The 14,730-nt window shown below is 43.5% G+C and overlaps 1 protein-coding gene across 1 annotated transcript in view; it reads left to right on the top strand.

Moving 5' to 3' along the window:
* The window catches only part of LOC113168136 (NACHT, LRR and PYD domains-containing protein 3-like), a 41,080-nt gene that overhangs the window by 12,950 nt on the left and 13,400 nt on the right, over positions 1-14,730 (top strand). Inside the window, exons 10-11 of the mRNA XM_033326639.1 lie at positions 248-294; positions 455-824. Coding sequence (XP_033182530.1) covers positions 248-294; positions 455-824 — 417 coding nt within the window. The remainder of the gene's footprint in view (positions 1-247; positions 295-454; positions 825-14,730) is intronic.

The following is a 14,730-nucleotide window of genomic DNA, read 5'->3' on the forward strand; positions in this document are numbered from 1 at the left end:
AGCAGGTGTCTGACACCAAAACTGCTGTGAACTAGAGAATTGAAATCTTTCCTCCATGTCACCTCCCTGCTCTGTAGAATTCCAAGATAAGGACTCCAATTCCTTAGTTGTTTGCTGAATGTCCATCCCTACATACAAGCCTCCATTAGAACAGAACCAGAACACACTGTGTGTATGAGAGCCATGTAATGTCCATGTGTGCATGCTGAAAGAGAATGTGCTGCTCTGACCCCCCTCCTCCTTTCAGGGTGGAGCCTGGTGGAGTCCGATGGTTGAGACCAGGTCTGAGGAAGTGTAAGTGTGTTTTTAATGAGACTGATGAAAACAAAGCAGCAACATTCAACCATCTTCAAACTGTCACATCACTCCTTCAAATCCCTGATGTCATGAGTCCTCATCAAACTGATGATAGATTAATAACTGCAGCTGGATTGTGTCTTGTTCTCTCCATTAGATTTCTGTCAACTCACCATCGACACAAACACAGTGAACAGAAAACTACGACTGTCTAACAACAACAGGAAGGTGACATATGTGGAGGAGGATCAGTCATATCCTGATCATCCAGACAGATTTGACCAGTGGCCTCAGCTGCTGTGTAGTAATGGTTTGACTGGTCGCTGTTACTGGGAGGTCGAGTGGAGCGGAATAATTTCTATATCAGTGAGTTACAGAGGAATCAGAAGGAGAGGAGATAATAATGACTGTGGGTTTGGATGGAACGAACAGTCCTGGAGTCTGAGCTGCTCTGATGGTCGTTACTATGTCTTTCACAACAACAGAGTAACATCCATCTCCACCTCTGTCTCTCACAGAGTATCAGTGTATGTGGACTGTCCTGCTGGGACTCTGTCCTTCTACAGAGTCTCCTCTGACAAACTGATCCACCTCCACACTTCAACACCACATTCACTGAACCTCTTTATCCTGGGTTTGGGTTTGGATATCCTGGGTTTGGGTTCTGGTCTCCTGGTTCCTCCTTGTCTCTGTGTTCAGTGTAGTACTGAGAGTGTCGTCCTGTCAGAGAAACGTCGTCTCTGTTGAACAGATAGTTCAGTCTCTACATGTCTGTCTCTTTCACTCACACACACGTTTTCATGTTCAGATTCATGGATTCAATCAGTTTCTTCCTGAACCAGTTCTAAATGATTCCTTGTAAACTTGTTCCTCTTCCAGTCCTCTAAAGATGAAGCTCCGATTATTCCAGGATCCAGATGTTGAGGACTTGTTCTGAAGTCTTGTTCTGTCTTTTCTCTCTTTCTCTTTTCGATCCACTGACATTATTAGACATCAGTGCTGCTGTTCATAGTGACGTCAGCACAAATGACCCAACAAGACCAAAGATTCAAGTCAAACACATCCATGAATTTCATGAAGGAAAGTTTCCTGACTTTTGTTCTCCAATCATCTTTATTTGGAGTTAAATGAGTCCAACTAAAGTCAGATCTCCTGAAATGGTGACGAATTGAAGTGACTTGACATTTTAGTGATACTGACCAGGAGTGGACTCACTGTTGTTGTGGACTGTATCTGTAAGTGCTGCTGGTTCATCTACAGCATCCACACACATCTGGAAACACATCTGTGTGTCGTACTTGATCAAACAATGATTCCTGCAGCTGCTGGAGCAGAAGCTGAAGTTGGACCTTTCAGAATAAAAGCATGTGTTTGTATCCTGCAGCAGGACGTCAGTGTGTTCCTTCCGGCTGCTGTATTGAACCAACACACTAAGCTTTTTTTAGATTTAAGTGCAGAGAAAGTTGCGGAAGACTGCTGTTATCAGCGAGAGTGATGTAGCTGAGGGGGGTAGGTCATTCCACCATTGTGGAACCAGAGAGCTGAAAAGTTTAGCCTGGAATCTTATTTAAGGTGAGGTGAGTGGCTCACAAGATGCTGTTTGCTCACAGCAGTGTGTGGGAGGGATTGTAGACCAGGGTGAGGGAGTTCAGGTTGGCTAGTGGTGCTGAGTTGGCCTGATGCAGCTGCTACCTGGTGATTGTCAACACTTGTCTTCATCCTTGTAGACTCTGAAGATCATGTCTCTGATTTTAAACTGGTTTATGTTTGAAAATTTCTTTTCTTTCCATATTGAGACAGTTCCACAATTTATCTCCAGTAACTGATAGACTAATTTAAGTATTTGATATTTCACCACTTCTGAACATTTCAAAAACTTTGACTGCAACAATAATGAGAAAATGTTTTGCTTTGTTTAATATAAATTGGATCTTGATACTTCAGTTTGTACTTAAGTACTTAGTAGTTCTGTCATCTCTTATTACCCCAAGAAATGTATCGTCTTGTACTCTTTCAATGTCAACTCCATTTATTTGTATATGTATCTGTGAGTTTATTTAGCAATTTCCAAATATCATGATTTTTGTTTTGCTCAAGTTTAAAGATGATTTTTTTCCCCATCACAACATATGTTGACTTTATGCATTCTTTCATGACGTCCTCAAGCAACTGTTGCAAATCTTCCCCAGAACAGAAAATATTTGTATCATCTGTAATTAATACCTACCATAATCACTTAGACACTAGCACATATCATTGATATATAAAATTAACAGTTTCGGGCCTAACACTGACACCTGAGGGACACCATGAGCAATGTCCAGACACATTGAGCAAGAGTTTCCCAGCTTCACAAACTTCTTTAAACTGCTGTCTCCCATTATGGTAACTCTTTACCCAGTCTAATACTATCCCTGTGATCCCATACCTTTCCAGTTTATTTAATAATTTGTCATAATTAAATGTACTGAAAGCTTTTTCAAGATCAATGAAAACTCCCACGGCATATTTCTTTTGATCTATAGCAGTTGTGATCTACATTTACATTTAGCAGACTTTTATCCAAAGCGACTTACAAGGGTAGGCAGGGCAGCGTGGGGAGGTCTTGCCTAAGGACCCCTACTGGTGGAATTTGAACCCCAGTCTCCCACATGGGAGGTGGTGATAGTACCACTGCACTACCCAGCCGCCGTGATTTCCTCTACTGATTCCATTATTTCCAGTGATGTAGATCAGTTTGTTCTGAATCCATATTGACTGTCAGTGAGTAACTGGAGCTTTTCTAAGAATGTATCTAATTCAATTCAATTCAATTCAATTCAATTTTATTTGTAGAGCGCTTTTTACAATTGACATTGTCACAAAGCAGCTTTACACAACCAAAGAACAGTACATGAACAGTGTATGTGTATGAGTCATAATAATGTGATTGTCCCTGATGAGCAAGCCGAGGGCGACAGTGGCAAGGAAAAACTCCCTGAGAAGGCAACAGGAAGAAACCTTGAGAGGAACCAGACTCAACAGGGAACCCATCCTCATATGGGTGATTACATGCTGTGTAGGCAGCAGTCCAGTATAACAGTTAAAGTCTTTTAAGTTAATATGGAGTCCAGTTAGTTATTGCAGGCAGACTAGTTCCATTCTTGGACTATCGAGCGTTGAGTCGAGAGCTCCAAGAAACAGCTTCCGACGTCCGCCGAGGCCGGGACCGACATCATAGTAGCTTGTGACCAATCCAGTCTCCAAACGCATCCCAAAGGGCAAAAGGTGGATCCAGGCGACGAGATCTCCAGCCAGAAGTTGGGCATCAGGATGAGTCAGACAGGTCCAGAGGGCAAAGGGTGGAATGACGTGTAGCTCGACAGAGAGACAGGAAGAGGGAAAAGAGAGAGGGAGAGGGACAGAGAGAGAAGAGGAGAGATTGCAGTTAGTTGTATTCACAGTCAGATAAAGTTTGAGGTGAATGTATATTTAGTGTAGTGCAGCAGGGACTCCGGCAGGACTAATTATAACAGCCTAACTAAACGGGTGGGCCAGAAGGAAACACAGACATGAGGGCGCACTGGGATGTAGAGCAACCAAACACTTCACCATCAACAAACCCGAGTGATCAGTGAGAGTTGGGAAGACAGCATCTAAACATACCAGTTCACCATAATGCTCTACGTCCATGAGTCCTTCCCAGATCTATTTACTCAAATGCTTGACTAAATAGGTAGGTTTTCAGCCTAGACTTAAACACTGAGACTGTGTCTGAGTCCCGAACGCTATTTGGAAGGCTATTCCATAACTTTGGGGCTTTGTAAGAAAAAGCTCTGCCCCCAGCTGTAGTTTTTAGGATACGAGGTACTGACAGGCAGCCAGCATCCTTTGAGCGAAGTAGGCGTGGTGGATCATAAGACACTAGCAGTTCACTTAGATAATGCGGCGCAAGACCATTTAATGCTTTAAATGTCAAAAGTAGTATTTTAAAATCAATGCGAAATTTCACGGGGAGCCAATGAAGTGTAGATAAGATAGGCGTGATGTGATCGTATCTTCTGGTTCGAGTGAGGACTCTCGCTGCTGCATTCTGAACTAACTGAAGCTTGTTTATGCACCTGGTTGAACAGCCAGACAGTAAGGCATTACAGTAGTCCAACCTAGAGGTGATGAAAGCATGGACTAATTTTTCTGCATCATTTAGTGACAAAATATTCCTTATCTTGGCAATATTTCTGAGGTGAAAGAAAGCTGTCCTGGTGACATTATCTACATGAGCTTCAAATGAAAGACTGGAATCTAGAATCACACCAAGGTCTTTGACTGTTGCACTAGATGTAACGGAAAGGCCATCTAGAGTTACGGTGTGGTCTAACATCTTGCTTCTAGCTGCAGATGATCCTATAACTAGTACTTCTGTCTTATCAGGATTTAGCAGAAGGAAGTTAATTAGCATCCAGTCTCGTATATCCTTTACACATTGCTCAACTTTATTAAGCAGTTTGATCTCATCTGGTTTTGATGAAACATATAACTGTGTGTCGTCAGCATAACAATGAAAGTTAATACCATGTTTACGGATAATGTTGCCCAGAGGAAGCATGTAGAGGGAAAAAAGCAGGGGGCCTAAAACTGAACCCTGTGGAACACCAAACTCCACTGGAGAGCATGTGGAGTAATCGCCATTTAGATCTACATACTGATAACGATCAGTCAAATAGGACCTAAGCCAGGAGAGGGCCGTTCCCCTAATTCCAACAACATTTTCTAGTCTGTGAAGGAGAATACTATGGTCAATGGTGTCGAAAGCTGCACTGAGATCGAGTAGCACAAGCAAAGAGACACTACCCTGATCAGAGGCCAATAGGAGGTCATTTACTACTTTAACAAGGGCCGTCTCTGTGCTGTGATGAGGCCTAAATCCTGACTGATAGAGTTCATGTATGTTATTTCTATGAAGATACGAGGATAGCTGCCCAGCTACTATCTTTTCGAGAATCTTTGAGATAAAGGGGAGGTTTGATATCGGCCTGTAATTTGACAGCTGACAAGGGTCGAGATCAGGTTTCTTGATTAGCGGTTTAATAACTGCTAATTTAAAACACTTTGGGACATACCCACAGCTGAGTGAGGAATTTATGATTGTCAGCAGGGATTCTATTATTTCTGGCACTATCTGTTTTAGAAAGTGTGTCGGTATAGGGTCTAATGTACAGGTTGAAGATTTTGCAGAAGAGATGAGTGAAATTAGTTCATTCTCTTCAAGAGGAGTAAAGTAATCTAGGTACTGATCTGCTGAGGTTAGCTCGTCACCTGCGTCAACTAAATTGTCTGGTTTTAAAGCTTGAATTTTCTGCCTTATATTTACAATTTTGTTATTGAAAAAGTTCATGAAGTCCTCACTACTGCACAACGTTGTTGTGGAGATATCTGCAGTAGTTTTCTTTCTAGTTAATTTGGCTACTGTATTAAATAAAAATCTAGGGTTGTTTTTGTTGTTTTCTATGAGAGTGGAGAGATACGTTGATCTAGCTGCACTAAGAGCTTTTTTATAGTTCAGGATGCTCTCCTTCCACGCTATCTGGAATACTAACAGTTTAGTTTGGCGCCATTTACGTTCTAACTTTCGAGTAGTCTGTTTTAAGACGCGCGTGTCATCGTTATACCAAGGAGCAAGTTTCTTATCTCTAATGACTTTTCTTTTAACTGGAGCTACTTTATCTAAGGTATAACGTAATGACGACTCGAGATATTCAGTCGCCTGGTCTAGTTCTGTGGTGTCAGATGGTGATCCAATCAAAGTTGATAACTCTGGAAGATTACTAATAAAGCTCTGTGCGGTAGTTGATGTAAATGTACGTTTAATGCGATAGCGCGGCGCTGAGTATACATTGTTAATATGACACACTGTAGTTGAAACAAGATAGTGGTCTGAGATAACTTCAGACAGTGGGAGCGTAAGTAAATTTCTTATACTTAAACCGAATGATATTATTAAATCTAAGGTGTGACCCGCTTTATGAGTGGGTCCTACTACACACTGATCTACTCCTAGCGAGTCCAATATGGACATAAATGCTGTTCTCAGAGGGTCTTCTGGATTCTCAAAGTGAATATTAAAATCTCCAGCAATTAACGCTTTGTCTACAGAAACAACTAGGTTAGAAAGGAAATCTGCAAATTCACAAAGAAATTCAGAGTAGGGCCCTGGGGGTCTGTAAATGATAATTAGCGGGATCGGCTGAGCAGACTTTATATTTGTATCTATACTTGTTATGTTACTATAAAGACATTCAAAAGCTTTAAATTTGTGTACATGTTTTTGTACGATAGTCAGATTATCATTGTAAATAACTGCGACACCTCCTCCTCTACCAGTCAGACGAGGCTGGTGAATGTAGCTGTATCCAGGAGGAGTTGCTTCATTTAAAGCTACATACTCGTCCTGTTTAATCCAGGTTTCTGTTAAACAGAGTATATCAAACTCCTGATCTGTGATAGATTCATTAACAGTAAGAGCTTTAGATGTAAGAGATCTAATATTTAACAGTCCTAACTTCAGATCAGAGGTGCTGGCTGCACAATCAGTGTGCTCTGAATTTGAGGTCTGTATGTTAATTAAATTATTAAAACATACTTTCTGGGTTTTTCTAGCTTTTTGTTTAGCTCGAGGAACAGACACAGTCTCAATATGTTGAACCCTGAGTGACGACTCTGTGCAGCTAGCAGACACTTGGTTTAGCCTGTTTGTCTGCTCCCTGGCCTGGACTCTGGGTAGTCAGCGACTAGCTAGGCCTGATCTTAGACTATGAGCTATACTGCAAGAAATGAGAGCAGCACCTTCCCGAGTGGGATGGACACCGTCCCGCCCTAACAGGCCAGGTTTGCCCTCAAAGGTCCTCCAATTATCTATGAAGCCCACGTTGTTTTCGGAGCACCACCTGGACATCCAGCGGTTCAGCGACCATAACCTGCTGTAGGTTATGTCACCTCGTCTCATTGGGAGGGGGCCAGAGAAGATTACCACTTCGGACATCGCCTTCGCTAATTTAAACACCTCTTTAAAGTTATTCTTGGTAACCTCAGACTGACGAAGGCGTATATCGTTAGCTCCGGCATGTATCACTATCTTTGAAAAGCTATGCTGTCCTAAGGCCCTAAGATTGCCTTCAATGTCCGGTACCCTGGCCCCCGGGATACACCTGACCACAGCCGCTGGAGCCCCTAAAGGTCTGGCTAATTTCACGTGTCTCATGATCGAGTCTCCTATGACCAGAGTTCTTCCAGGTTTCTCAGCGGGTGGATCACTGAGGGGGGCAAACCTGTTAGACACGTGAAGCGCGGGGGTGGTGTGCTCCGGTGGGCTAGCTTTAGCCTTAGCCTTAGCTTTGGCTGCGCGAGTATGCCGCCGAGTCGTCACCCACTCGCCCCGCTGTGAGGGCTCTAATGCCGGAGTCGGGGACTGGCTATCTCCGCCCGCGGCACCCAGACTGTCTTCTAAAGAAATACGACTACTCTCACTCTCTCTAACCCTCTCTAAAGTCTGGATGCGCTCCTCTAACGCTGATATCTTCTCCGTCAGAGTGCTAACTAGCACACACCTGTCACAGGTAAAATTGTCGCTAACGACGGAGGAAGACGGTCTAAACATCCTGCACTCCACACACTGAACAAGCTGAATATTAGTCATCTTAAACGTACCTGAGTTGTAGAAATGTAGAAGAAATGTTGTGTAGAGTTTAAAAATCCCGCTGTTGTTCTCAGACGAAAAAACACACGCGCGTCCTCTAATCTATTGTGGAAGTGAAGAGACAGGTCTGTAGTTTGTGAAGTGGTGTTTTTCCCAGTTTTGTACAAAGGTATAACTTTAGTAATTTTCATTTAGTTTGGAAATAAACCTGTTTAGAATGATAAGTTACATATGTATGTTAATGGTGTTGAAATTCTATCGATGACCGTTTTTACTAATGTCATATCAGTGTCATTGCAATCAGTAGATTTTTGCAGACATTCTGTCATTTTAGAAGTATTAACTTTGTGTACCTACAACCTGGAAACAAGAAGCTATTCAGGAAGTGTTTAGGACAAGTTTCGTCTAATTCAGATAGTTAAAAGTTGAACTTCTAAAGTTTCCAGATGTATGATGGTGTCATTCACTCCAACTTGGGTTTGATGGTCAGAAGGAGCTGCATTGTGTCTTTGTAGATTTAGAGAAGGCGTATGACAGGGTGCCGAGGGAGGAGCTATGGTACTGTATGAGGTCGTCGGGAGTGGCAGAGAAGTACGTCAGACTAGTTCAGGACATGTATGAGAGAAGTATGACGGTGGTGAGATGTGCTGTAGGTCAGACAGAGGAGTTCAAGGTGGAGGTGGGACTACACCAAGGATCAGCTTTGAGTCCCTTCTTGTTTGCTATGTTGATGGACAGGCTGACAGATGAGGTCAGACAGGAATCTCCCTGGACAATGATGTTTGCGGATGACATTGTGATTTGTAGTGAGAGTAGAGAGCAGGTGGAGGAACAGCTGGAGAGGTGGAGGTTTGCTCTGGAAAGAAGAGGCATGAAGGTCAGTCGTAGTAAAACAGAATACATGTGTCTGAACGAGAGGGATCAAGGTAGAAGCGTTAGGTTACAGGGGGCTGAGGTGAAGAAGGTGCAGGAGTTTAAGTACTTGGGGTCAACAGTTCAGTGTGATGGAGAGTGTGGAAAAGAGGAGAGTGCAGGCAGGTTGGAGCGGGTGGAGGAAAGTGTCAGGAGTGTTGTGTGACAGAAGAGTGTCAGCAAGACTCAAAGGAAAGGTGTACAAGACAGTGGTGAGACCAGCTCTGCTCTATGGGTTAGAGACGGTAGCAGTGAGAAAGAGACAAGAGGCTGAGATGGAGGTAGCAGAGATGAAGATGTTGAGGTTCTCCTTAGGAGTGACCAGGTTAGACAGAATAAGGAACGAGTACATCAGAGGGACGGCTCAGGTTGCCTGTGTTAGACAAAGTCAGAGAGGCCAGACTGAGATGGTTCGGACATGTTCAGAGGAGGGATAGTGAGTATATTGGTAGAAGGATGTTGGAGATGGAGTTGCCAGGCAGGAGGGCAAGAGGACGACCAAGGAGGAGATACATGGATGTCTTAATAGAGGACATGAGGTTGGCTAATGTTAGGGTAGAAGATGTTCATGATACATTTAGGTGGAAAAGGATGATTCGCTGTGGCGACCCCTGATGGGAAAAGCCAAAAGAAGAAGAAGAAGATCATGGTCACCCACACACACCGAGCTGTGTGTCCTAGCTTGGCGTCTACCTAATAGGGAGAATAGGGGGTGTGTGATGTCACCAGGTGAGTCCTGGTAGGAGCCTTCACTTCTCATTGAACTGTGGTGTTTGTTGAATTTGCATGATGCTCATATAAATACACCATCACAGCGAGTCGGACTTGATCCGTTGAAGCAGCTCCAGAGGAACCAAAAGGTCGGATCCCGTGAAAGGTTGGATTGTTCTCCAGACTACTGTAGCACACTTGGTGATGGACAAACACACCGAGGCTGTGGAAGAAGGGACGGAACAAGTGCAGCATGATGGTGATGTGTTCAGATGGTTTGGGTTTGATTCTGTACTGTCATCTGTCTGTGCCAGCGTCCCTCACATTTCCCTCTGGGATGAATCAAGTCTCCATAAACTGGGGATGTTCTTCAAACTCTGATATTAAAGTCACACATGACTTTGAATAAACAACAAAGGCGTGAAAAATAAATACTGTTTCTACCTGGTTTTGAACTGGAGACCTTTCACATGTGATGCAAATGTGATGAACACGACACTACAGAATCCACATGAGATGTCAGGTTTAGGAACATTTAATAACCAACTGTGCACGAAGATGCTGCACGACTTTCAAAGTCCAGATAAAATGACAGTTGTGTAAAGAGCTTTCATGATAAATAAACTACCGTATTTTCCGCACTATAAGGCGCAACAAAAAGGTGTCAATTTTCTCTAAAGCAGACAGTGCATCTTATATTTTGGTGCGCCTTATATATGGATCAATATTGAGCCGCAACAGGTCTCGCAACTACGGTAAACAGCCACTGACTCCATTATCCCTCATAGAAGAAGTAGCGCGCGGTGCATGCTGGGATATATGACTTTGCCTAGCGTGCAGTTGTTATGCCGAGTTTTGCATGCCTGCCGACATCTGCATCCCCCACTCTAATCAGGGAGGAGGATGCAGATCTCGGCAACTCTGAGTTGCCAAATATTGCACCCCCTCCCTTATTAACTGTAACACACGTTATAACAAAATGCTGTCATTTGTCCATCTTTTAGATTATTTTAATCTTTTATTTTAATAACGCAAACAAGACCTCAACGCAAACAAAGAGAATGTCAGGTTGCGGCTATCCACAATGTCTGCCAGGTCGACAGTCATACCGTGTCAGAAACTGACCGATCTACAGGTGAGAGGAAACAACTCAAACAAAAGAATCCCATTGCCACCTGTTTTCACACGAGAGTTCATCCCAGCCAATAGGTTACACATTCCAACTACTGAAACAGCTCAAAAATGGCCTCATCTGCAACAATTGGCAGAAAAGATCCCACCACAGTTGGACTGTGAAGTAGGCCTTCGCATTGGCTATAACTGCCAACGAGCCCTTCCCAAGAAAGATCCTGTCTGGTGAAGAACATCACCCATATGCACAACGAACTGATCTTGGCTGGAGTATTGTTGGTTGCTCATATTCAGCAAGTGATGATAGTGATGCGATAGGAACCAGCCACAGAATCATAGTGCGACAAGTGACACCAGCTGTGCAAGCATCAGTTCAGCTAAAGAGAGAAGTTCACTTTGTTTGTAGAACTCAAGTCAAAGAGATCCATCCATCAGACATAATTAAAACTCTTGAGTCAGACTTCACAGATCATGCTACAGATGATAACCCAGTTTCTCTGGAAGACTTCTCTTCTTGTCTAAAGTGAAGGCAGGCATAAGGCAGAAAGAAGATGGCCACTATGAGCTCCCACTTCCTTTCAAGACAGACAAACCTAATCTTCCAGACAATAAACAATGTGCAGTTCATAGGCTCAACTCACTACAGCGACGTCTGAGGAGAAATGAACAATACTACAAGGATTATGTCAACTTCATGAACAACATCATAAGCAGAGGAGATGCTGAGAAGGTACCACAGCTTGAACTTGATAACCAACCAGCATGGTATATTCCACACCATGGTGTGTACCACCCCCATAAACCAGGCAAGATCCGTGTGGTTTTTGACTGTTCAGCACGCTTTCAAGAAACCTCTCTAGATGACCATCTCTTGACAGGCCCAGATCTGACTAACACATTAGTTGGAGTTCTGTATCAATTTAGGAAGTGTCCAATAGCCATAATGTGTGACATTGAGAAAATGTTTCACCAGTTCCACATTGCGAAGGAATACCAAGACTATCTCAGGTTCCTCTGGTGGGACAAAGGTGATTTGTACTCTACTTCCTCTGTGTATAGAATGAGGGTACACCTGTTTGGGGCAGCTTCATCCCCTGGCTGCGCCAACTTCGGACTCAAGCATCTGGCATCACAAGGTAATGGGAAATTCAGTAAAAAGTCCATCAAGTTCATCCAGGGAAGCTTCTATGTTGATGATGGCCTTACTAGCGTAACATCACCTGCTGAAGCCATACATCTGGTTGAAGAGTCAAGAGCCCTGTGCAGAACAGGAAATCTTCGGCTGCACAAATTTGTATCTAATGAGAAAGATGTGCTTGCCACAATACCACCAGAAGAACGTGCCCAAACCAGGGATCTTGACATGGCCCTGGGAGAACTACACATTGAGCGAGCACTTGGAGTCCAGTGGTGCATCGAGGCTGATGAGTTCCAGTTCCGAGTGGTGGTAAAGGAAAACCCACTGACAAGAAGAGGGGTTCTCTCCACTGTTGCCTCAGTCTATGATCCATTAGGGTTTGTGGCCCCCTTTATCCTGGTTGGTAAGCAGATTCTTCAAACACTTTGCAGAGATAAAGTGAGTTGGGATGAGCATCTTCCTGATCACATCCTTCCACAATGGGAGTCATGGCTCAAAGACTTGCCTCGTTTGGCAGCCTTGCAGATACAGAGGAGCTACCTTCCCTCAAACTTTGGTGAAGCTGTAAAGTATGAGCTTCACAACTTTTCTGATGCAAGTCTCAAAGGATATGGTGCATGCTCATATCTCCGAGCTATGAACAATACAGGACAGATCAGTTGCTCACTTGTCTTAGGGAAAGCAAGAGTAGCCCCTACCAAACTAACAACTATCCCAAGGCTTGAGTTGTCATCTGCTGTGACTTCAGTTCGCATTGGTGATGTAGTCAAAGGAGAACTTGAGATTGAAAACCTGCAAGAGTACTACTGGACTGATTCTAAGGTGGTCCTTGGCTATGTGAACAATGACACCAAGAGATTTCACACGTTCGTGGCCAACCGGATCCAACTAATAAGATCTAGCACAGAACCTGGACAATGGTGTCATGTTAGCTCTGAAAACAACCCAGCGGATCATGCTTCAAGAGGATTGACTGCAGACCAACTGAAGGAGTTGAACTGGCTGAGAGGACCTGACTTTCTGTGGCAGCAAAAGCCTCCTCCTGGAGACAAGATGGTGGGAGAAGTAGAAGCAACCGATCCAGAGCTTCGAAAGGTCCACGTTCATGCAGTCAAGGCAAGAGAACTGAATCCAATTGTGAACCGCTTCGCTAAATTCTCTGACTGGTCTAGGTTGGTGAGAGCTGTTGCCAAGCTCAAAGGATTTATCAGGGACTTCAAGGGATCTCAGTCTAGAAAAAATGAATCGACTAACCTTGAAGAAAGAAGAGAAGCGAAAAATCTTCATCATTAAGCAAGTGCAGGAAGAAGCCTTTGCTGAAGACATAAAGAATATTCAGGCCCAGAGAAAAGGCAGCCTGAACAAGCACAACAGGCTAAACAAGCTGAATGCCTTTCTAGACCAAAACAACGTTCTCAGGGTGGGAGGACGGCTATCCAAGTCAGCCCTACACTATGAAGTAAAACACCCTAAAGCAATATTGCCAAAGAAATCTCATGTCTCAGCTCTGCTCGTCAAACATCATCATGAACGCATACACCACCAAGGAAGAGGCATGACCATGAATGAGTTGCGTGCAAATGGCATATGGATCTTGGGGTGTGGAAATGTGGTCTCCTCACACATTAACAAATGTGTAAAATGCAGGAGATACAGAAGAACAACAGAGGTTCAGAAAATGGCAGACCTGCCTGAAGAGAGAACTGAGACTTCACCTCCTTTCACTTATTGTGGCCTTGATTGTTTTGGCCCCTTCATGGTGAAGGAAGGAAGAAAAGAACTAAAACGATATGGATTGTTATTTACTTGCTTGTGCTCCAGAGCTGTGCATATAGAAACACTTGATGACTTATCAACAGATGGATTCATGAATGCACTCAGAACATTCATAGCTATCAGAGGACCTGTGCGCCAATTAAGATGCGACAGAGGAACGAACTTTGTTGGTGCTAGGAAGGAGCTATCTGAGTTGCTCAAAGGGATGGATCAAGATCGTCAGCGAGCAGTTGGTTGTGAATTTGTGCTGAATGTTCCATCGGCCAGTCACATGGGAGGAGTCTGGGAACGCCAGATAAGAACAATCAGAAGCATTCTGACAGCTATGCTCGACAAGTCAGCTAGCAGACTTGACACCACCAGTCTGAGGACATTTCTTTATGAAACAATGGCCATAATTAACAGTAGACCACTAAGTGTTGAGCACCTTCATGATCCTACTGGCCCAGAACCCCTCACTCCAAACCACATACTAACACTTATATCATCAGTTATTCTGCCACCTCCTGGACAGTTCTGCAAAGAAGATCTCTACCTGCACAAAAGGTGGAAAAGAGTGCAGTTTTTAGCTGATGAATTCTGGCAAAGATGGAAGCGGGAATACTTGTTAAACCTCCAACAACGACAGAGATGGCAAAAGACATCACGGAACTCACAAATAGATGACATCGTCATTCTACAAAATGACAGTGCACCAAGAAACGAGTGGAAGCTCGCTAGAGTTGTAGAAGCTCAACCAAGTTCAGACGGCAAGGTGCGAAAGGTGAAACTACTAGTCAGTGACACTTCATTTGAAAAACACTCACTAGATCAGTTTATCTTGAAAGGCCTATTCACAAGGTAGTCACATTACTTGAGGCCAAATAAGTCAGATACATTAGGCTACACCATTCACACACAGACTAAGAAACAATATTATTTTGAGGAAAATCCCATTTTAAGTTAATGAGTGATTTTGGTGGGAGTGTAAGTGCCTCTGTGTTGGTTCATGGTGTTGAGTTTATTGTGTGGTGCAGATTGTTTGCTTTTGTTTAAATGGTTAAATGAAAATAGTTGTGTTGAAATGTTGATGTCACAGTGTGTTGTTCGCTGT

This window comes from Anabas testudineus, chromosome 18 (genome assembly GCF_900324465.2).
Source record: "Anabas testudineus chromosome 18, fAnaTes1.2, whole genome shotgun sequence".
NCBI classification, from domain to species: Eukaryota; Metazoa; Chordata; class Actinopteri; order Anabantiformes; family Anabantidae; genus Anabas; species Anabas testudineus.